A 23,692-nucleotide genomic window follows, 5' to 3' on the forward strand; every position below is an offset into this window, starting at 1 on the left:
GGGAGGAGAAAAGCATGTCCTCACCTTCCTATCTTCTTCCTGCAATATCTCCCTCTGCTTCCCTTTCCTATTCCCGGTTGTCACAAGCATTCCCAACATGCATTCACGTGGGATGATACAGGACCCAAATCTCAGCAACTTTTCTTGGCTTGATGCAACCTTAACGGGAAGCAGTGTTCCACCAACAGAGCTTTTAAACGTCAAGGCTGCCGACGGGAAAGGCAGAGGTCTCTGCTACCAGCAGTTAGCACCGGTCCGACTTCAGGCACACTGCTAGAGCTCCCACCTCCCAGGGAGCCAGCACCCTGGCGCTATTTAAACAAAACATCATCATTCCCCAGATGCGCCAGGGAAATGCTTTGCCCCTTTATCAGGTCTCGCAGACCGGGTTCCCTGCACGGCTGCCCTACCCCGCCTGCCTCCGCGCACAACGCGCCTCGCCCCGGGCCCTCTCCGGCACGCCCGGGGGGCCGGGGCCGCCCCGCACCGCCGGGCAGAAGCGCCCCGGGGCCGCGGCCTTCCCCGGTCCCCGAGCCTGCAACCCCGCACCTCTCCCGGGGCTCTCCCCCCCCCCCGCCGGGCACCGGGCACGGCGCGCCCCAGCGCGGGGGACGGGCCGGCGGCGCCCACCGCGCCCACGGAAGGGGGCCAGGGACCCGCGCGGGGATGCGCCGCTCCGCACCGCCACGGCGGCCGCCGCTCCGCGGAGCCTCCTCAGCCGCCAGCCCCCCGGAGGAGGCAGCCGCCGCTACTTAAAGCGCATCCCCGGCGGCGGCAGCCCACCGTGGCCGAGGCAGGAGAGCGGCCAGGGCCGGCGGGGAGCCGCAGCGCCGGGCGGGCTGCGGGCTCCCATGCCCGGCTGCGAGCTCCGCGGGGGCGCGGGCGCTGCCAGGCGACGGGCTAACCCGGCTGCGGCTCTGGCAGGGCGGGACAGCGCCCGTGCGCCAGCGGCGGCGCGGCGGCGGCGGGGCTCCGAGCAGCACCGGCGGGGGCTCCGGCCGGCGGCTCGGCGCCCGCAGTCCCCACCGGCTCTGCCCTCGCCCGGCAGCGGGAAGCCGAGCACCAGCAATGGCGGCTCGGACTAGGAGCCGCTGCGCGCCGCTCCTACGCTCGCCTGGGCAGTGGCTGCTCTAGGAGGGGAAGAGCAGAGCTCGCAGGGGGGCTGGTTTCCGGCGGGTTATTTATTTCTTCCCTCTCGCTTAAGTTCCCAGCGGAGCGGGCTGGCCGGCACCTGCGCCCCCCACCTGCTTCTCGGAGGGTGAAAGGTGTGGGGAGGCCATGGAGAGCCCAGCGGAGAACCCCAGCAAGGCGGCGGAGTACCTGAAGGAGCTGAACAAGATTATCGAGACGCAGCAGGAGCTGCTGGAGAAGCAGAAGCGGAGGATAGACGAGCTGGAGCAGCAAGTGGCCAAGTTGTACCACGAAAACGCCTGCCTCCAGGACGAGCATCACCGGCACCTGGCCACATGCAGGCTCCAGCAGGGCGTCCCCCCCGCGTACCCGGGGGTGCTGAGCGCCATCCAGGAAAACGCAAAGCACGAAAAGTAAGCGCTGCCCGGGTTTGTTTGCCCTTTTTCGAGGAGGGTGTTTCTGTAGCGGGGCTTTCCTTCCCTTTCGTCTCCTGCCTTCGGTTTCCTAAAGCCACCCCGCGTACCAGCCCTGGGAAGCAGCAGAACTCCCTGCAGCGTGTGCCCGGGAGCGAGCTCCGGTCTGCTCGGTGGGCAGCTGGCCGCGAAGGAGGGAGCCCTCGCTGAGCAGCGGCGGAGGGGGCGGCCTCAGCCTCTACACCCCTAACCCGTCTGGATGGCGGTGCCTCATCGGTTCCCTAGCCGGGATCCCGCGGATAGCGGGCCCTGGGGGGCCCGAGCAGCAGCGCGGCCGGGGGCTCGCCTGGGCAGGCTTCTCTGCCCTCCCTCCGTGCCGACGGCTTTCTCCGCGGCCACCTCTGCTCGGCGCCGCCGGGGCCCTGGCAGCCCTCTGCGCTCGGGGGGATGCCCCGGGCACGCCGCTCTCCCGGGGGAGCAGCAATAACGGGGCGCCGGGAGGTGCGGGGCGAGCTTCTGCCCTTCTCCCCGCCGCCTCTTCCCTGACAGCCTGGGTACCGCGGGTGCCCCGGGAAGCCGCTCGCCGCTGGGGAGGGAGGGGTGGCGCGGGGGTGAGGCCCCACGGGGGCTGCTCCCCGCCGGCCGTGCCTGGAGAGCCGCGGCGCTTCTGAGGACCCTTGGCAGCGCGGCCAGCCGCGCTCTCGCCGCTAACGAAAGTGACCCGAAGAGGGGTCAGTAAACATTGGCAGCTCGCCACCGCCCGGGCTGACTCCTGCCAGTGTGAGCTCGCCCATTTCGGAGACGCGTTCGCTCCCAGCCTTTGCGTCTGTTTCCAGCCCCTCTAATCTGTAACTAATCGTGCGCTTCTTTACAGCGTACGGAAAGCCGCTTAATTGCGCGCGATTCTTAAGTAACAGAAATTCAAGAATAGCAATAACTAAAGTCGCAGCGCTTACCCGACGTGCTTCTACTTATAGAAAAGTATTTAAGACTTAGTTTTACTTGAGTGGGAAAAGCATGCATCATATTAAGTGCCCGCTTCGCTGCTCTGATACAAAACAACGGGCTATTTGTAGTCCGGTGCACTCGAATTCCCTGTATTTCTAAACGGCACCCGGCTCCAGACGGCAGTTTTCTTCTGCCACCGAGCCAGCGCAGCCCTCCCTCCCTCCTTCCCTCCCTCCCTCCCTCCGCTGCCGCCCGCCCCGCGGGAGAGCCCTGCGCGCCCGCTTGCATAAGGGACCGCCCGCCGTGACAAACGCCTCTCGCCGCCCCGGGCAAGCGGGGAGGGAAAGCTGCTCGCCGGCCTGGGGCGAGGGCTGCGGGGGCTCCCGGGACAGCCCTCCGCGGAGCTGGGACGCCCGTCCCGCCCAGCGGGGACGCAGGGTGCAGCCGCTCTGGGAGACGCCCCCGGGTTAGGGTCTTCCGTCCGGTTTCCGCCCCTGCGTGGGGTAACAGGGGCTCCCCCCGGGGCAGGGGCTCCCCCCGGCTCGGCCGCTGCCGGCGCTCCTGGCCGCACCTTGCTTCTCAGGGCCGCGATGGTAGGGGGGGCGAGGAGGATACCTCCGAGGGAGCCCAGAGGAGCTGCCTCACATCCTCGGATCTCTTGCAGATTACGTGTGTGCCCTCAGCGGGATGGTTATGGGAGGGTAGGAAGTGCTGCTGCTTACGGAGCCCTGAAATTGTGCTGCTCTGAAATAGTGTTTTCTTAGCGTGCTGTTGTGGAGGTCGAAGGAGACGTGGAAAGGGTGGCTGGTCGCTCAGTGCTGCCTTTGCCTGCTCCTGTTCCCAAATGCCTTGCACCTGTCCGGTGTAGCAGAGTGGAAAGGGAAGCAACTCTTCCTCCTCGGCTCCCTTCCTGCTGTTGTTTGTTGGGGTTTTTTGGGTTTGGTTTTTTTTGTTTTTTTTTTTCCTGGTGATGCTAGGGTAATCAGTTTAGGCTTTTTTGATAAACAGAGATGTCTCTATGAAAACTAAGCAAATAGCTCCTTAAACAGACCTGAAAGCATATGCTGTCATTTAACAATCAATCCTCTTGTTGTAAGGAGCAAGAGCTATTTCCAGAAACTATGGAATATTTACACAGATCCTACCCCATGCATCCATGTCCAGTCCTCGAGGGTTTTTGTGGCTATGCTTCTAGTACAAGACGTCAACTCAGCTATCTTGTCCCATTTGTCTCTTGCAAACGACATTACTAAAAATTGTACAAATGGCTTGCCTTGTTTGATAATATTTCTCTTCTCCAGCCCAAGACATTCGCAGAGCTCTCGTTGGGCAAGCAGCTCTGGGGACTTGGAGGCTTTTAAGTCTCTTAAGTGGATTTGATGCTGGGATCAGAATTAATCCGGGATATTTATGGCAGAGTTGTATCGCTTTGAGGCATGGCCTGCAGGGCTTAGTGGGGAAGCTGGGAGACAGCCCTCTCTGCGAGTCTGGTCCTGGGCTGGGCCCTCTGCCCACATGCATGTCTGTGGGATTTGGGGGGAATAGTGCCACCCCCTGAATCATCCTGCGTTGGTCCATGTCATCGCCCTCCCTTCGTAGTGAGCAAGCCTGTTCCCTTCTCCCAGAGGCTCTGCCGCACCGGGTGGGTGGATCTCACTTGTGGGCTCCCCAGCTGCACAGGGGGGCTGCGGCAGCTGTCTGGGAGCTGGGGCGACAAGCCACCCACAGCACCAGTTTACTCTCTGGCTGGATGCAAAAGGTGAAGGAAGTCTCCAACATGGAAAATAAAAAATACCCTTGCTTGAAGTCTTCTCCCAGTCCCACAGTTATCTTGGCTTTCTGAAATTCTAACCTGCAGGTTCTGGGTGTATCTAGCTTCCCATTCAGTCCTGTTTTCCCCAGAATGAAATGTCACGTGCACCTTGCCTATGTTTGGGTGGGGAACGAGGATCCCTTGTATCAAATATGGGAGATGCTTGCTTTGGGGGTCTCTGGTGTGAGGAGAGAGGCAGCATGTGAGGTGCCATGTCCAGCTTGTCCCCTCCTGCCCCCAGTGCACAGACCTCCCTGTCGTCCTCCTTCCCAAGGCAGCAGAACTGCTGTGTCCCCAAGTACTAGCACGATCACTGCTCTTCCTTACTCTTGGTACTTCAGAGCTAAAATGACTGGAACCCTTTTTAAAGGAATCTGGGATTCTCTTAGCCAAATACTTCAAACAATTGGTACTTTTAGGAAGTCATCTATGGTGCTTGTACCTTGACACTTGAGTAGTTTTCTCTAAACAGCTTGGAGTCCTGTCTTGGCAGCACTTCCACCTGTGTAAGGTGGATGTGGATCACTGACAGTGGTGTCGAGACAGCTGTTTCACGTTACCAGGTGGTGGTGAACTTGTTTGATACAAAAGGAAGCATGGGAATGTTATACAAGATAATATGCTCATGATTAGTTCTTACACTTAATAAAAGATATTTTTAAAAAGTCCTGAAACTTTTCAGTTCTTACAATGGGAAGAACACACAGCTGAAGACCGCTTAAATTATTTGGAAAAGCTGGCATATTTGTAGAAATTCTTGAGCTTGATCTCTTGTGGGGTGGTGAACTGTTAATGAGCCCTGTAATAGATTTCTGAAAGAAAAAAACACCAGTCCAGTAAGGTAAAAAATTTTCTGGTTTCTGTCCTTCCAAAAAAGGACCGGAGTGGGACAAAAGTTTCTTTTGTGTAGGTTGCTATCTGAGGGAGGGGAGGGCGGGAGGGGTGGATTACTAGGTGCAAATGTGCTCGTTATTTTGCAAGGAGGACATACCAAAAAAGCTTGGGTGCTGTTTCACTTAATTTTGTAGTAATTTGCTGAGTGCAAATCAGCCTTAAAATCCACAAGTGGAATTCAGGATAATTAGTTGATTACAAGGCTTTGTTAGATGCAATGAATCAGCATGTTAAAGATAACAATAGGTATTTAACTCATTAAGTTGCATAAGACTAATTTTCAGTTAATCCATTTCATTTAACATTCGAGAAAACAGCAAGAACTTCTAAAACTCAGCTCCTCTGTGTAAGGAAGACGTGTTCAATGCACCCATTTTGGTAATGCACCTTTTGGTGTAAGTGTGTAGAAACAAACATACTGGATCTTCTCAAATCTATACAAGTACAGTTTTTCCAGCTCTGCAAATTCAACACCGGCATGTTACCAGCTTCGGGAGTGATATTTATAGTTAACCTGATCAAGTTAAAAACCGCGCTGCTTTTCCGCCTGGTGAGAATTGGAGCAGGAGGTAGAGAATAATCGTTTGCTAAGATGAAGCAATCTTGGAGGGCTGTTATTTGCAACTCAGTCTAAATTCTGGACCTGACCTGACTGATTTATTTTTAAATGAATCTAGGACTGGCTTTGTTCTCTGGGGAAAAATAGTCACAATTCAGAGCTTTAAGGAATCCTTACTGTGTTTAGAAGATACTCCCAGCCTCAGCTGAGGTGTACTTAGTGCAATCTAGTAGGTGGAAGTTGTTGCTCTGGTGATAGTCACATGTGAGGGCTGCTTTATGGCCTCCGTGAAGTGAGCTCCTGGCTTTGCATGTCGCCGTTGGCACTGAGTGCTGCCCTTGCACACAGTCTCAGCAGGAAACCAAAGATTGCATTAGTGTAGAGACCAGCCTGACTTCTTTTTTTTCCCCCTCTAGAGATGTCCTTTACTGAGACAGACTGTTTATATGATGTAAATTGTATTTCATTGCCTGTGCTGCACTTCAACTGCAGCTTATTTTTGTTTGCTTTGGTGAAGTAGAGGTATCCAACATCTGTTAAAATATGCTCGTGTTTGGGCAAGTTTTTGCCTTCTCTGCCTTCTTGTCAGCAAGGATGTAGATGAAGTGCTTTTGTTAGGTCCTCTTTCTTACTCAGCTGTGTAGGAAAGTGTGATTTGTGACCGAGAGTCTCGCTGGAAGAAGTCTGCAGTAGAACTGCAGTTATTACAGAGAGATGCAACTCTACCTATTTAGGTTATTTTGCTCATGAAGAATGTATTTATGTGGAAAGCATAGTTTGTGTCCAAAATGAACACTTTACTCCCACAGTATACTACATATTCTGCCAGTCCACCAGCAGATAGGGATGGTGTAATTCTGAGGTTGGGCAGAAGGTAAATTTGCATCTTCACATAACTTAAAACAAATCTGCTTCTTTTATTTTTAATACATAACTGGAACAGTATGACTACTGAGCTATGAGAATAAGGATTTGACACTGAAGGGAGTGCTTTTGCTTTTGAAGCACTTGTTTCAGCATCATTAGTGGGATTTGTACATCAGCAGATAAGTGAGCATCTCTTAGAACAGGCATTTGTTGTTCTGGCAGACTGTAGGAAATCAATAGTGGGAAGATGTGTAATAAGACCTGAACTTGCTAACTAAACTCAACTAAATTATTTTGGATCTCTGTTGAAATATTGGTCAATTCTTGTACTTAATATCTGCTAAATGTTAAGCTAAATGATAACACAGAAAGACAAATTAATTTGAAAACTGCTGTGTACTGTATAACTAGTAAAACAAGTATAAAAGGGAGGAGGCGGGGCAAAAAGCACAGCAATGACAAAATGGTATGCTGGTATCAAGAAAGGTCCTGGGAAATCAGAGGAGGGAGAGAAAATATGGTCCATAAAGAAAACAGCAAAAATACATGCTATTTTGGGAGGGGAAAACTACCACAGTGGAAAGTAACTCATCCTATAACATAATGACTTTAAAGAGGGTTTCAAAACTTGAAGTAAATCTGTCCCACTTAAAGCAGACCAAACCCAAAGAATTGTAAGTCCTCGGTGGATCTGAAATACTTCTTTTTTATTCTGCCAACAGAACACAACTTCTGAGCTTCCTAACTTTGGAGTTCTGGTGTTCTGAACTTTTAAGAAAACGTATGTTTTCAAGTTAGTGCTTTGATGTTCTTCCTTATGAATTCACTGTCAAGGAAATTGAAACGTACTTCCAAAGATCTGCTTGCGGAAAATATTTGGCAACGTTCATGGATCCTAGGTCCTCAGTGAGCAAACGAGCTGCTACAGTTAATGAGAGTCAAGTATGCGCCTGAAGATCCCCTTCCCTCTCCTTCAAAAACCCTCACCCCAAACCAAGCCCATGTGTGATGCTCTATACACGTGTGGTTCACCAGCAGCGTTCTGATTACTCTCCATTTCTCATGCGAGGCATGTAATGGCGTTTCCGAGTCTCGGTCTGCTAGTTCTTACCAGAAAACACAGCTGGGAGTTCAGTGTGATGGCCTGCGTGGAGCGGAGGCAGTCAAACTTGAGCAGCTCTGCCCTCAACCTCTCCTGAAGAGTCGGTAAGTTTGGAACAGTATACTCGTGTCATAATAAGGCAGTGGCTCTCGGGTCAAGCCTAAAAATTAGTGTAATCTCCAATGTGGTAATTCGCATCTGTCAGCAAAGTAAGTTTTTACATTTTTAAATTACATTAGAGGGATAATGTTGAACAAGGATGTAGAAACGTGGGGAATTAGGGGGAGCAGGAGCAGACCTGTTCTTCACAAATGTGCCAAGCACAGTGCTTTTGAAGAACTTTGCTTCCTGTTGAGTGAGGGATGCTAAACTTTGTCCTTACCTGCTTAAAGTAACAAACTTTTGGGAGAATGTGAAGCATAGACATACACATTTCTGAATCTGATTTTCAGTCTTGTTGGCCTGGTTGTTTGCGTAGGAAGACAAATCTCCATCAGTCCTTAGGGAAGGTGTCTTCTGGCAAAAAAAGAGCTGCAGCATTTTTGAAAACCTGAAGCAAAGTACATCACACTCCAGGAAGTATTTGTAGGAAGACTTTATTCAATGGCAGATCACAGAAGCTCTGAGGAAGAAAGACCGAGGTATTTCAAGGTGTTTTCTTACAGCATACTGATTGGGGGAGTAAATTATTAAAATTAAAATAGTAAATTATTAAATACTTCTTGCAAGTAGCATCTCAAAAAGCTTAATTTCACTTTTTACACCCAGTAAAACTAGGTGGCTTTTACTCATGTGCTGGGCAGTGATACTAAACTGGAACTGCTGTGCTGGATTCAGCGTTGCATGCCAGACCAAGGCCTTCAGATGCTGAGTTTCCACATGGAGCGGTTGCAGAAGTTTCTTACGGGTATGAGGCCGGTTGGGAACAGCCACAGTTGGTTTCTCTGCACTTCCAATTGTGATGCTATTTAATTTTGTGAGCCCCGGTATGGTACAGCTGTGCAGAGCTGCAGAGCATCGCAGTACACCGAATTTCCCCTGAGTTTATGGGTCGTTTGGGATTACAATCCCTAATATGGGAGGAGTTGTCTATAAAATAGGCAGCCTATACCCAGATGAGGTGTTATTTAGAGCCTTGTTCTGTCTGAGGGCTCCTGCCTTCTGCATGCCGGTAGCGAGGAGGTCATCTCATGTTATTCACTGAGGGGGTGTGTGGGAAGCTTCTTAGGTAAGTAGATTTTGCAGGCCAGAAGTACTTCCTGATATGCAGCCCACACTTGCATTATTCTAATTTGATCCTATCGTTCCTACTCATACCCTCTCTATTATGTTAATTCCACCTTTTTGTGTGTTTTGCAGCCTGCAGATACTTTTAGGCTTTTCTTGCCAGTGCTCTTGTCTTTCATCTTGGCTCAGTGAGCCTGTGAATGATGTTGTCATTATTTCATTCTGCCTGTATCCTTGCCTAATTGTACTATATTTTCAGCAGAGTTGTTGAATTTGAAATTTGGACAAACTGAGCAGGCTTTGGTACAGTAGAGCGGGGTGATTTGAAGAGATAGTATGTGATTGTGCATTCTGCTGGATTTTAGGTCTCTGGTAGCTGTCCCTGATGTGGGCTGCTTTATTTTCCACCCCCTGTGCTAGGGGGCTCCTCTGCAGATCCATCACAGTATTTCTGTGAAATACTGGAATTCTCAGCTGCTGCAGCTGACTGTGGTACAGAGGAAGAAATGCTGGTTTGTGCTAGCTTAGAAGTCTGGATAAGAATTGTTACCCTTTATGGCCATTACCATGGTTTTGTGATTAAGGACAGAAGTGGGAGTAATAGGCGTTTCTTTAGTCCCATCTGGTGACCTGTTGTTTGCCCTTGGCAAAACAAAGTACTGATAACGATTGCTATTTTACAGACGGCCAAGTCAGTGTTCAGGTTAACAATCATCTCTTAATAGGTTGCTCAGAGATTTAGGTGAAAAATGATTGCATTAAATAACACAAGCTTTTTTAAATCCTGGGTGCCTTCATGGCTATACACCAACTTGTTTGTTTTTGATGTTATTTGTATGGTTAGCGTAAGGAAAAACTAATAATGTTGTGAAGTGGCCAAAATATTTCGACAGGGCGAACGCTGTAAAACAGAAAAGCTGTCACAACAGGATCTGAAAACCTGGGTCTTACGTTCTTCAAACAGCTAGGTGTGTAAGCGTATGTTTTTGTTCCTCAAACGATGTAGGTGTGGATGGAGTCTCGCCCTCCGGATCCCAACACAGCCGCAGTTCGGTCTCGGTGGCTTGTGCTCCCTCTGCTGGCCGCAGGGCGGTTCTATGTACGTACCGGGTATTTACATAGACAGACGGTGGGGAATCTGCTTCCGAACGGCAGCATCTGCACACTTTTGCGTCTCTTCAAAGCATTGGAAAGACTACTGTGAATGTGGCTGAAGATTCCTCATGAGTTAAGTTTTTTCTTCTTGTGTCTTAAAGTACAGAGGTAAACTTTCAAATAGTTCGAGTTTAAAATATACACAGAAAATAAATTCCTCTGCTGTAAGGCATCTGTGTAGACTGAATGAATTTCGCTGCTGTGCTAGATAAGAAAAATACTCTTACTGAGTAGCTCTCTGTAGCAATTGTTTGAAACATAATATACATTATTTGCATGTTAGTAAGATTTCTAGTCGGACTTCCTGACAAACATGAGTAGACAAAGACATACGTGTAAGACATCTTTTACTGCACCACAGTAATTCAGATTTAGTAAGTGTAAATAGCACTTTATTCTGAATAATTGGACAAATAAAGCAGAGGAAGGAAGGTGGGGAAACAGTCCTCATGTCCTTTTTCAAAATTTAAGATGCAGCTGGCAGTTGATATCTGTCAGGCATCTTTGGATTTCTGCTAGCAGAAGTTTTGGTAACAAAGCCAGTCTCGCCAAACGGTAAGTGCTTTTCCCAGGCTGTGGGACCTGGTTGTGCCCATCTCTGCAAACTGATTTCTGCTGAAAGAGATTTTTAACTGACAAGTTGGACTGTCAGATGGTGCTTGATAATCATACTAGAAAGGACAGGCTCTGAGTTATGGAGGGTCTTGGCCTGGAAGACCTGTGAAAACCTTTAGACTCATGAAGCCCTTTGCTACGGAATGTGAACCACCGTCTTGTGCACATAGTTTCACAAATATGTCTTTAAGGAAGATAAGAACTTGACCATTTAATGTGTCTTTTTTTGGTTTTCCTCACCACCTCTAAGTTTTCTGTCTGGTTGAGCAACAGTTTTCTCTACTGTGCAGATGGCTTATTAGTTCTGCAACTTAGTTTCTACAGCTGTGCCTCTTTTTGCATTCTTTTTATTGGGTATATCTAAAATTCAGGTGTAAACTAGAGTAGCGTAATGTCTATGTGTGTTGAACTATTGATCAAGGTGAGATAATGACCCACTTGAACTCTGTGCTAATGTGCATTTGCACTAGCATTTAAAACAATCCTTTCAGGATCGTATTTGGAGTCTCTAAAATATCATATTTTGATGTTGGCAGCCTCTGTTTGGAATTTGCTGTACTATTTTTGCTAAGTGGATGGAGTTGTGTAGCACTTCTAACAATCATCAACCAGTTCTCCTAAAGTAGTGCTGCCATAGTAAATAAATCCCTACCAAATTTCCAGGTTGCCGGTGTTGAACCAGTATGCACCAAGCTGCATATCTGAAGAAGTTAGTTTGCCCGTCATTCAATGATCTGAGTTGTTTTTAATATCCTGTTTATAGAGAATGATGCTAAAAGTACTATTTGTGCCACCCTCTTAAGTTCTCCCACCTCTAATTTTCAGGCAGTTTGAGTTCTGTGAAATAGGCCTTCCACTTTGCTGCATTCAGACATCTGCTATGATGAAATTCCACCTCCTGGGAGGACTTGAGTTTTAGCCTGTATTTTTCCATTGTAGAGTAGTGAACAGATAGATGTGAACAGTGAGGGAGTATTTTGCCTGTGCCATTCCGCAGCGTGGCTCAAAGGGAATGCCTGCCAACAGAGGTGCCTAAGGGGCACAATCTCAAGTGCTCTGTGTACAGTTGGGTGTGTTCTAGTGTGCCATGGGGATCATGTAGGGTCCAGCGTGTGTGAAAGCTGTTTCATGGAGTTAATTACAGATGGCACTTAGTTTGGCAGTTGCTCGATTGGTTCAAAGTTGAATTAGAGAATTGAACAGTCTCTACTGCTTTTGCCTAATCAGCCAGTGACTTGAGGGGCCCAACGTGCTGCCTTTCCTCAAAGGCTTCAATGGCTCTTGTGTGCTCTCTAAAAGTTGAGAAAGCAGGAGGAGGAATCCAGCTTAGGTCTCCTATGTAGTATAGAAGATCTTTTTATTTTTAGTCCTTAGGATTATTGCCTCGGTCAACTTACTGTTGAAATAGTCTTTAAAACTGACAGCAAGCAAATTTCATCAGCCTTCGGGGAATACTATAGGGATCACTGTATAACAACACTGAGTTGTTTTGGAGCTTGGCTTCTGCTGCAGTGAAAATGGAGCATCTCCCAGTTAGAGTTACTCAGAGGTGATTATTTGCCATACCTAGGAAACACTGCTGTAACCAAAGAAGAATCTCTTTGAAGGTCTGACTGCATTTAAATTAGGACAGCAGCGATTGATTACTATTGAAATAAGACAACATACTGGAATGGTGGTTTCTTTATGAAGGTGTGAAGGGAGAGTATCAGCCTGAATATCTGCAATTCTTCTGTCGCAGTGGTCCCCAGCAGTCACTGGGAGATGCTGAAGAGGAATCCTTGCCTGCTGCCAGGTATGACCCTCCTGCCTGGGAGAGATACTGGAGTGTGACAGCTTTTGCAGTGGACTGCATGCTCTTGGATCAGTAGACCTCACTCAATATCTAGTTGGGGCTGGTTACAGATAAGAAATGGGATGTTTTAATAAGATGGGGTGAACATGACCTCTGTTCACTTGACTATTCTAAGTTGGCTCAATTTCAGAGGTTCACTGCAACAACGTTGTGTTCTTCATTGTGTTTCTGTGGATGCAATGGTTGTCTGCTCATGCTTGGGGAATATAAAATCTTCTCTTTGGTTGTCTTCTGTGCACTATTAATGATCCTGGAAATACAGCAAATGTCAAGGATGTGTGAGAGAGATTCTGGATAAAAGATTGTCTTCCAGTTTAGGTTCAAGCATGTCATATCACTCTGCAATTTTGATCTCTTAGTATGGCTTTTCTGAATTTAGAAACCTAGAGTTCACAAGAATGAAGGATTTTTGACAAACCAAAAGCAAGTAAAATCACTTCTAATGTGTTATCATACATAACACTATTCTTTTAACATGGTTTCTTGGTAGGATAGACATACAAAGCACTGAACCTTAAGGGCTTCTAGGAATTTCATGTGCACTCAAGCCTGTTGCAGAGGTAACTATGGGTGCACTCTTTGAGACAGTGGTAACAGCTAAACTGTGTAGGTGTCACTTGTATTCTGTGCATATACCTGGAAGTAAAAGGTCTGAGTCTTTGGTGCTCGTGACTGCCCCAGGTCATGTACAGTAGCCATGTGTTGTGTGTCCAGGGAAGGCTGCAAACAGGCATTAGTCTCCCACCCTGCAATGCAGCTGGGATGTTGTAATTGTGCTAAATTCAGAGGGACTTCTTAGCGATTCTGGTCACGATGGCTGCAGTGGAGGGATTGCAGAGAGCCGAGCTATCATTCTTCTTCATTCTTGCTGCTTACCTTGCTACATTCACTTCATCTTCCTTTCACCAATGATTTCAGAGTAGAAACTGGTTCAGACTACATTCTGCTTGATAGTCTTTTGTTCCTTAATAGTTTCCTTAGCGAGGCAGACAGGTATTCCTCCAGAAATGAAATTTAAGCATTGTTATTCAAATCCAAACCATCTTGATATATCATCATTTAAAATTTTTGGCCCGAGTGTCAGGATCCGCTGGCACCATGGACCCCAAGGTGCAGGTGTGTGGTGAGCTGTATGCATGCACTGCATTTTAGACTGGCTTTTTTTCCTGTAGATTATGCAGTGGTGTCCTTTGTTCATGAGTAGATGGGCTATTTATGTTAAAGAGCCTCATGGTGACAGTAAAACAAGAATTCACAATAGTAGGAATATCCCCTTGGGTTTTTGCTTGCTACTGGGAGTTATGATTAATGGCTCCTTGTTGTGGAGAATCAGTGTATTTTTACTTTTGGGTTTTTTTTCTTGTATTTCATCTTTAGATATATAGACTCATAGCAGAAACATCTGATTAATCTCATTTTCAAGTTGGGGGAAGTGTGTACGCTTCAAAGAACATCTGCTTTAATCTGTTGTTCTTTCTGCTTAGCTTTCTGCTTGACAGTGCTTTTCTCCTTGCAGGACAGTGGATTCTTAAACTGTAACTAAGTTAAGTGCTAAACCCAAACATTTTTGATGTTTAAAAATGGCCTATATCATCTTAATTCATGCACATAACTTGTATGGCACTATACAATTATCAGGCTCTAGTTAGAGAAAGTAAAATGGATAATGTCTGACCCTTCCTGTTGCTGGCATATTTACCTTTATGACGTAACTAGTTGGGAGGATTTCTCTCGTCATGTAGTGTAGTCTTTTCTTCTGTTGATGTCCCCTATTTAGCGACCTGAAGAGCGAGGTATTTATATGCAGGGGTAAGGCTGTGATCTAATGCAAATGAAATCGGAGATTTGAATAAGGTAAAAATCTATATTCCGCTTTCAGGCTTGATTCTATTTTAAGCTTTTAATTGAGTCCACCACTTTTTGAGTGCTTGAGGTTGTCATGTGTTGAGAGAATGACTTTGTCTTGTAGAAAAGGAGAAAACTTACTCTTTTCAAATTTGCCTAAGGTTGTAACACTAGTGCTAGTGCAACGTTAATGCTGACACGAATGCTCATGCTGCCTTGTGTGCTTGTATTTGTGGGATTAGTGGCTGTGTTAATTAAGTCTTTCGATATGTAAGTAGCAGTAGGGTAAGGGAGGAGAGTTGATACCATAGAATGATAATCTGAGTGGAAGAACTTGCAATCTGTGAACTTTTTCCCAAACAGCTTGGGAAGAAAACTTTCCAGGCGGTGATATGAGACTATTCTGAGACTGCAGGGGTAATTCAATAGCTCCTCCTGGCTTGAATTTCAAAGAAAACTCTAAAACAGTAGGAAAAACTACCTCACATTAGGTATGTGAGACTTTTTAAATATGAGCAATAACTGGTGACCTTTGATTTAGTTCTAGTGATGTGAGACTTGACGGGCCAGTGCTAGGCACCTGTGAAAATCTCATCTGCTGTAGCTTTAGCTGGGCTACACCTCAGTGTGCCTGCCCAATATTTAATTGGAGGGTTATGTGCAGGCAACTCTAAACTCTGATACCTCAAGAAGGGGAAGCAGGGAAATAAATGCTGCTCCTGCTTTCCCCAATTGCTGATGTTACTCCCTGTAAGTTTCCTGGTCTTTGCTGCTTTAAAAAAGGAATAGTTGGACTTGAATCTGTATTCTCTCTTAAGCAGCACAGGCTGCTTTTAATCCTAAAAAGGTGATTTCCATGCTGAAATCTCTGCGTACCAATGTGATTAAAGGGGGTTTGGTTGTGCACATGTGTTCAAGCAGTACAGTCTTCTGTCTAGTATTAACTTGCGTAATAGATGCAATCTCATGCTAACATGAAACAATTCATAATTATAAGCTGTGCTCTGCAGAATTTTCTTAGTTGGATTTGTTGTGTTGAAATCTGATCTAGGCAGTAGACTAAGAGGCTACATGACACTTCAGTGCTTCAGTTGGACCTCACACCTTAAAGGAAACTAAGAATCCTTAAAAAAGCAGAAAAAAATTAGTGTCTTTTTTTTCCTCACCCTCTCTGCTCTTTTTCTCAATATAGTGACAACTTTAAGCTGGTATAAATTTGCCTGTCTCGGAACTTATCACTGAGAAACTGGTGGTGATATCGGTGCTCAAAAGTAGGTATCGGGCTTTCATCTTGTAGGGTTTTATGTGCTCAGTAGTGACTTTCCCCATCTGCATTTTTTTTTTTTCCAACCATCTTATGACTTCCTTCAGCAATTTTATCTTTATCCAAACGTATCTGATAGGGGTAGCCTGTCACCCTCAGGAGGCTGAGGGTTATCTGTCCTTTTACCTGCTCCCTCTGAAAGCAAAGAAGTATATTTTTTTTTTTTTCAAATGCATTGGAGAGTTGGGTAACTTTTCTTCAGGAAGGTGCTTTCTAGCAGTGAGCTTTACTTATTATGTAATGTGATATATACCCAGAATTTGCTGACATAAGCCATGATCTTCACCCCTAGTTGCTCACAAGTCGTAGCCCTTAGATGTAAGTAAGGTCAAGGAAATACGTGCAGTATTTGCAACTTGTTTGAGTATTTTGCTCTAGAGTAAGGAAAACTGGTAATCAGGTAAATCAGGTACCAATCTGGTTTGTCCACTGCGTAGTGCACAGTCTGAGTCTTCTATCTTTACTCCTGAGAGACTGTCATTGTTTTAAGCAACTTATTGCTGTGTGAACATCTTTAAAAAGGAGGTGCTTTCCAGATTTTTAAGGAATGATCAGAAGTGATTTTTTGTACATCTGACATGGCATGACCCTCTTAAGCTGTTTCATGAGTCATCTTGCTGTGAGTGAAGGAAATTATTAAACCTCTTTAAGCTAGATGAAGAGTCTCTTTTTAGATAATGTTATTTAATTGAGAATATGCTTTGCTTATGATAAACTATGCAGTGAACCTTGGTATTACCAACACATTTAACTAACTTGACAAAGGTCACTGGAGCTTTGTTTAATATTATAGCTTGGCCAGGTTTGTAATTTTGCATTATGTTCATGTATGCTCTTGTATTCTGGCTAAATGAATTCATCGTGTGGAAGGGACTGTTTAGCAGCCTGCTATTGTAATCATAAACCTTAACTAAAACTGGTCTGATATGCTGTGTAATTTTGGGGGTGAATCTAGGATTCATAGGAGTCTGGCCAGTAATGACAACTGAAGGGCAGGTTCTCCTCTGTTTCCTCTGAGGAACAGTTATGAACTGTAACCAGCTTAATATGAACTACCTTTTCAGCCAAGCCCCAGAAATATATTTCTGGGTTGTTGGGTTTATCACTTAATTTAGAATCCAGAAAACTTTATGAAATGTTCACTCCTGTTTCAATAGATCCGTTTGCCATGCTGAGTGCAAAATGTGAAAGTTTGTGGCTTTCCTTTAAAAACTGTTTTATGAAAGGAACTGAAAAGACCGTTTAGAGACAAATAGCCAATTTGTAAGTCATCATGCTCCTTGGTAGCTGAAATGCCAACAGAATATCTCAAATCTACGTCACCTGCTCAGCTAAGCAGAGGATTTTCACTTTACTCCTTGTGCTCAGCTGAATAGATGTTTCTATTGGTGGAGAGTTAACTGGGCAAAATTGTCATTCAGGCAGAAATCATTGCTGGTAGTGATCTCTTAACTGTTATAGATCTACTCCTTTTCCAAATAATGGGATTCTTTCAAGAAGTCTCTCTTAATAATTGATGTCCAATATATTATGTTATCTTCACCAATTAAAGTCCTTTATTTTAAGAAAGGGAAAGTAATATAAAAGTGTGCTGCCTGTGGATTTCCGCCAACTTATCTGATAGTGATTTTAGTTGAATATAAATTCTTCGTCAGCATCGAAGATTTCCTTTTTTTTTTTTAAACTTGAGCAAGTTGCTTCTCTTTCCAAAGAGTAATGACAATGTAGAGTAGCTTGATCTCCACATATTAGGTAGATTCCTGGGAGATGGAAAAACTTAAAACCCTAATTAGAAGTCTGACTTAGTTGAAATAGAAAGCTAAGTTGTAATAAGTAGTAATGCCTGGGATGTTGTGATAATAGCCAAAATAAACTGCAGTGCCTTGAGGATTGTGAAGCTTGTGATGCTGTCAAAGCAGATAAGTTGTTCTCTTCTCTCTTGGCTAATTTTGTATTTAATATACTGTTCAGAGGTACTATTGCACTCCCCAATACACTTGAGAAATTGTAATGAATGAAGAATGGTTGAACACATTAGCTGCAGCTTTGCAGTTGGAGACCTCCTATATGATAATTGTTATTTGAATTTAAAATCTTCTTTTAAAGTTGGTAAATTCCATTGTTATTTTCCATGCACAGATGAGTGAATTGAGCTTAAGTATCTTTGCAAGGACATCTTCAATGTCAGAGGTCCTGGCTCCTCATCCAGATTAAGTGTATCTGAAAAACAGCATCCTTTTCTTGAATGGGAAACATGGCAGCAGGATGACCTCTTGTCAGTGTGGGCTGAGATCCTGGGTAGCGTACAGCAGGCAGGGAGACTTTATGGGGCAGGTTTGAAAATGACAAAAGAGAAGGAGGTGAAATACAAGGGGATTAAACCTAGAGGAATCACTCTGATGTACCTTTGATAGAAATTCTGCTCCCACAACAGGAGTATCCAAGCAGATGCGGCATTGAAGAGTTTCACTGACTCTACTGAAATAAATAGCTCTTGTTGACTTACTCGAGCACGCAGACTAAGGGACAGCAACTCCAAGGTCACTCTGAATGCATGTCTGTTTTGTTCTTATGCTACTTGCATGCTAGCAAAGGGAAGCTAAATGGAGGGCAGGTAGTTGTGTTTCATCACATTATCTAGCACTGTCTTCACCTGACATCCCAGGTATGGATTCAGTCCATACAAAGGCTGTGAATACCCTTGCACACCAGGTAAGAGGTCTTATCCTTGAGGACTCAGTGGGTGCTAGCTTGTTGTCCTGGAGTTTGCTGCTTCATCCTTCCCAGGTCTCCTACTGACACTATTCTTTAATATGTTAGTGAGAAGGATATTCTGCATGTTTGATGCAATTCTGGTAAATGTTTGACTGCTAATAAAGTCCTATAATTTTGTTTATAATATCCTTGTAGGAATGGGATGGAGTGGGCGAGCAAGCTAGCTTTTGTGGTGCTGATCCCCTGCCACGTGTGTGTCTGTATTTCGACGAGAAGGACGTAGTTGCATAAATAGCAATTGAACATCCTCTGCATATGTGTATGTAGCAAAAGTACGTTGTTCTGATATTCCTCAGTGTGTTACAAAAAACCCCCAACAAAGCACAAAATAACAACAATCCAACAGAAACCAAACCTATCTCATAATATCATGTCCCCAAACAGTGCAGGTAGAAGACTAAATTATGTATTAGCTTAATTGATGATCTCTCCTGTGACTGCTATATTTAGACAGCAAGTAACTTTATTGTTTTGCATTTTTCTATCTACTAGCCAATCGCTTTCTCTGTTTGAAAGGCAAATGCTCTTTCTGTAAACCCTGGTGCTTTTCTGAGGCATGTTTCCTCATTCAAGAGGAGAGCTCATTTTTCATGTTCTGCTGCAGTTGGAAAGCAGTGCTTCCAGGAAGCTTGCTTCTGTGCTTACTCTGCTTAGCTCTCCTAAAAGCACTACAGATACCTCCTCTCAAATTTAACTTTCTGCATTTGCTTAGCTTTCCTAAACTCCCAGGAGTTTATATTTTGGGTCCATCTGTTATCTTGGCCTCACATAACAATTTTGGACATGTTTCTTATTGCCTCCTTTGTGTGGATGTGAGTTGTTTGGATTTATTTTCAAACTTAACACCAGTATCTAATTCTTTGATGTTGTACTCCCTGCAGAGCTGCAGATATTTTTATTTGGATATGACCAGTAATCCACTGTTAAGCATCAAAGTCGGTATTGAAGACTTCCTGTTGGTAAAGCAGGATTATAAACATCAAAAGGTATCTACACAGCACAAACTTATTAAGTATTAATTAGGTTATTTCTGTGTATGGTAGTTGCTTTTGGATTTGCTCCTTTAGTAGCTCTGGGAAAAGGGTTGTTACTGAGGTGGCCGGGTTATCTTCTGCATTTTGACAGTGTGATTCTTCATAATGGAGACTTTGAGCTGAATGAATACGTCACTGCAGTAAGAAGGCAGACTGAAAAACCTAGCCCTGCTCATAACTTGATTTGATAGCAAGAAAGAAAAATCATGTTTCCCTCCATAAAAGTAATGTGAACAATAACTTATGCTTTAGAAAACTTCCTTTCCATTTACCTGCTAGTTCTTCTTTAAAAAAAGTCCAAAAACTCCAAAAAAAACCGAAACAACAAACACACACACCCCCCACCCCCCCCAAATATCTTTGATTCTACTGGATTTCACAATGTGTTTTATTTTCCCTTAGTCAGGCAAACATAGCAAAACAGCCACTCATATCCTTTTGTCCTTCATCCAACAAAATATTGTGTGGTTGTTGCACAGCTGGAGTGAGTACTAAATATAGCTCAGATAGTACTGAAGGCAAAAATAAGGTATCTCTGTGTTAAACACCTCTCCCTCCTCCCTGTTTTCAGATAGCATTTGCTCTTTCCCATCTTATCACGCTGCGCACTTACCGTCAATATAACCTGTCTGCTTGCTGAGGAAGCAACTCATTCAAAAACACTGTTGGGTGGCTAAGATGAGGTTGAAAAATGAATCTTAGTTGTCTTAGTGCATCTTAGAATGAGCCTAGAATGCATCATTATTCTAATTCTTGATTTTTCTCACTATGCAGAAGAAAAAAGATGTCATTTCTCTGCTGCCTCTTTGCGCTATGAAATGTAGCCTGAGTTGATAAGCAGTGATCGCATAGCTGTTGCTAAGTATAGCAACCATAGGGGGTGGAGAGAGACTGACTTTCCTGTCTGCTGTTTGAAATGGCAGTAATTTTCCCTCCTTGAAAATATATTTTTAGGGCTTTACAAATAAGAGTGATATGGCACAACTTAGAACTGGAGGCAGTGAAAATGAGGAGGCACAGTGAGATTTTCACACTGAGATCTGTATTTTTATTAAAAAAAATAAATGTCTACAGCATATTTGACTAAGCAATCCAGAGTACCTTGGTTTTTTTCAGTGGATATGTCATGAACTTATGAAACATCCCAATACAGTTTCAGCTCAGAAAGCCCTTAAATTGTCCTCTTATATACTAGCCAGATCTTTGTAAGTTGGATTTTCTTCTGGTTTTGGACCTCGAAGTATTTAAAGTTGAAGGCAGCTTTTTTCACTGCTTTCTTGGAGATCACTTTTCTGCAACTGGTATTTATGATTATTTCAGGTACACTGGCATTCTAGTATGCATTCTTAGAATTGGGTTTTCTTGGGGTTTTTTTAATAATTTTTTTTAATCTGGTAAGAAATAACAAGTGGGCATGTTTTCTTGAGTTAAAGCTACTTGCAGTTGTGGGTAACCATGAAACAGCATCCTAGTTCAGAAGTGTTTTGCTACTATACAACACTTTAAGTGTGTGATAAACTTAATGAAAATTCACAACTAGATTATACTAAAGAAGAAATCCTAGCGCTGCAGAAGAAGAGGGCAGAAGAAATCATGGCATTGCAGTAGAAAAGGGCATAGTAAGAAGTTTCTGTTACTTGGACTTCATCATTTAAAAAAAAAACCCAAAAAACAAAAAAGGCCCCCAAACCAAAGCCCTATTTCCAAAGCAAAAGGAATTGCTGTCTGATCTTTTGTTTATAATTAAGTAAAAGGATCTACCAGAAGTGCTAATAAGTGTGGCAGTTTTACGCTAGGACTTGCAGTGGCTTGTACTGCCGACAAAGCAACAGCGTATTTATTAAAACTGTTGAGTCTGTATTTTGTTTATTGCTTGAGCTGCCAATAGAAGTGGATTGCTGAGTAGCCAAGATCAGCACCTGACAACAGCCCTATTTGACTTCTGCTTTCTATGCTGTACGCTCTTCACCACCATTTAAGTGCATGTGGTGGGGATTCAAGCATCAGGTGATAAGGGATTAAATTATGAATGCATGTAAATACAGCTTCAGACGGAGATATGCCATTCACATGTCATGAGTGTTGGCGAAACCCAAGTTTCATGAAAGTAGGTGCAGAAAACCTAGTTATAGTGCCAGTGCTTTTTACTGAAACCATCTGGTGTTGGATCTTTGGCATTACATAAAGAACAAATTTTTCGTTAAGAAAGGAAAGAAAATCCTTCCAGAACAGTCAACCTAGAAAACATAAGACTTCCCCCTGTTTCTTCTCCTCTCTCCCTCCAGACAAGGAATTCAGAGAACCTAACCACAAATACTATGTGAAATGCAATGAAAGATGTCTGTGACTAAATGTCTCGTCTTGCTTAGAAAACATTCACTGATATTTGTAATCCAAAGTCAGAAATGACTACTGTGTTCCTGTTGTCAGTACTGAAAAGTGTTCCAAGAAGATCTGAAGATCAGATTTGACTGCAGTTATTTAAGGAGTGGACTCCCAACCTCTACGGACTCTGAGGACTGTAGATCTTTTTTGTTTTGTATCCACCCCAGTAAAAGCGGAGAGTGTTGGAAAAACTTGCTGAATTGCAGGAGGGATGGGAGTCAGCTTGTCTAAAAATGCTTTTATCTTCTGGCCAGCTGGTATATAGCAAGCTTACCCTTAGTGGTAATCTTATGTCAGTGGAATGTGTAACTGTAGAGCCTCGAGATAAATACTTAGAATTAAAAAAGTTTAGTACTTAAGAATTGAAAGGGTAGGCTTGCTAAGTAAGAGAATTCAAGACTTTTTTCCCAAATGAATTAAAAGATCACATGCTTAAGTATTGGGGGGAGGGGGGAAGTTGAGGCCAGAGATCATGATAAAGTAACAAGAGACAGTAAGTGTTGAAGAGCAAGGAGCAGCCTGCATAACAAGTATCTCCATCATTATGGAACCCTTCAGCGATGGAAAATGGGTGCAGAAGAATTGAGTAAATGTAAACGTTGTGTCTCAGAACTTTGAAGCATGCATAGTTCTTGTCCCTTAGTGACATCTGTTTGCCTAGGTTGTTATTTCAGTGTTAGGTGCACAGTTTGTGCTCTGCGACGTCGGGAGCTCCAGTCTCCCAAAGAAGTGAGCGAGATAATTTCAACCTGCTGCAGAGGATGTGGCTTCTCAACTAAAGATTCTGTACCAGCAGGCTGAATTCACCTGTTTGTGTAGCACAGCCTTTTCTTAGTGGAAGTATAAGGTGAAATTCTAGCTGAAAGATAAAGGAATAACTTGCAATTTAGTCAGCTTGAATGGCTTTCCAAGTGTAATTACATTGTTTTGGCAACTTCACGCTGAGTTTGGAGCTAGGTGGTAGTTACCTGAAGCTTTTCAGAATCCTTAAGTATTTTTTTTCTTCGTGGTTTTTTTTTTTTTTTTTTTGTCCTGCTCATATGAGGGCTGGCAAACTGAACAGACTTTAAAACAAGTAGTGTGAGTACTAGAGCAGTGGTCTGCTATATTAATCCATGCTTTACAACTTTGTTTGCTGAGGATAGGTCATGTGTGTCTGCGTCCCAAGTACATTGCTTGGTGTTTTTATCACACATTTATCATGATTTTTCTTCTCCTAGGGGGTAATCCTTTTCCCAATGCTTCCAGTTTACCTGTCTCTAAGCAATACCTCTGCTCATTTGCTACTTCTACTGACTGCAATCAAATTAAGAGTTTAGGGGAGTATGGTTTCAGACAAAAAGAAAATTATGTCTATATGTACACCCATATATGAATTAAATGATTATTAGCGGTGACAAGCTGGCAAGTGTAAATTTAAAACTTCTTTGCCTAAGTGGATAGAGCAAGCATGAGTTCATCTTCCTGCCCCTTACCGCTCTTGGTATAGAGTCCTCTTGCATTTGGTTTCATTCTGTATTGAGAGCAAATAAAGTAAGCCACGAGTCTAAATGCTTTTGCTGTAACAAGGAGTGAAGCTGTAAAGATACTGGTAAACTCTGTCTTCAGCTAACTGATGGCTTTAGATGTCAGTAATTAACCAGTGTTCTTCCACTTTAGTTTTCTTTGATTTGCCTTGGCTCCAACGCTTAGGGCATGCAAGCGGGTGTTCTTGTTATTTCTAGCTGTTACAAAGTGATCACCTTTCGAT

At 44.4% G+C, this 23,692-nt stretch overlaps 1 protein-coding gene across 12 annotated transcripts in view; it reads left to right on the forward strand.

Moving 5' to 3' along the window:
* The first annotated feature begins 836 nt into the window (after positions 1 to 836).
* The window catches only part of IQSEC1 (IQ motif and Sec7 domain ArfGEF 1), a 337,175-nt gene continuing 314,319 nt past the window's right edge, over positions 837 to 23,692 (forward strand). For 3 of the 12 annotated variants that reach the window (XM_075762694.1, XM_075762679.1, XM_075762680.1), the window contains exon 1: positions 838 to 1,544. In XM_075762694.1, the coding sequence (XP_075618809.1) occupies positions 1,279 to 1,544 (266 nt within the window). In that variant the 5' untranslated portion in view covers positions 838 to 1,278. Of the gene's footprint in view, positions 1,545 to 23,692 lie in introns of all 12 variants that reach the window. The other 9 variants (XM_075762683.1, XM_075762684.1, XM_075762682.1 and 6 more) reach the window with 6 other exon arrangements.

The sequence above is a fragment of the Balearica regulorum genome, chromosome 10 (genome assembly GCF_011004875.1).
Source record: "Balearica regulorum gibbericeps isolate bBalReg1 chromosome 10, bBalReg1.pri, whole genome shotgun sequence".
Classification (NCBI taxonomy): Eukaryota; Metazoa; Chordata; class Aves; order Gruiformes; family Gruidae; genus Balearica; species Balearica regulorum.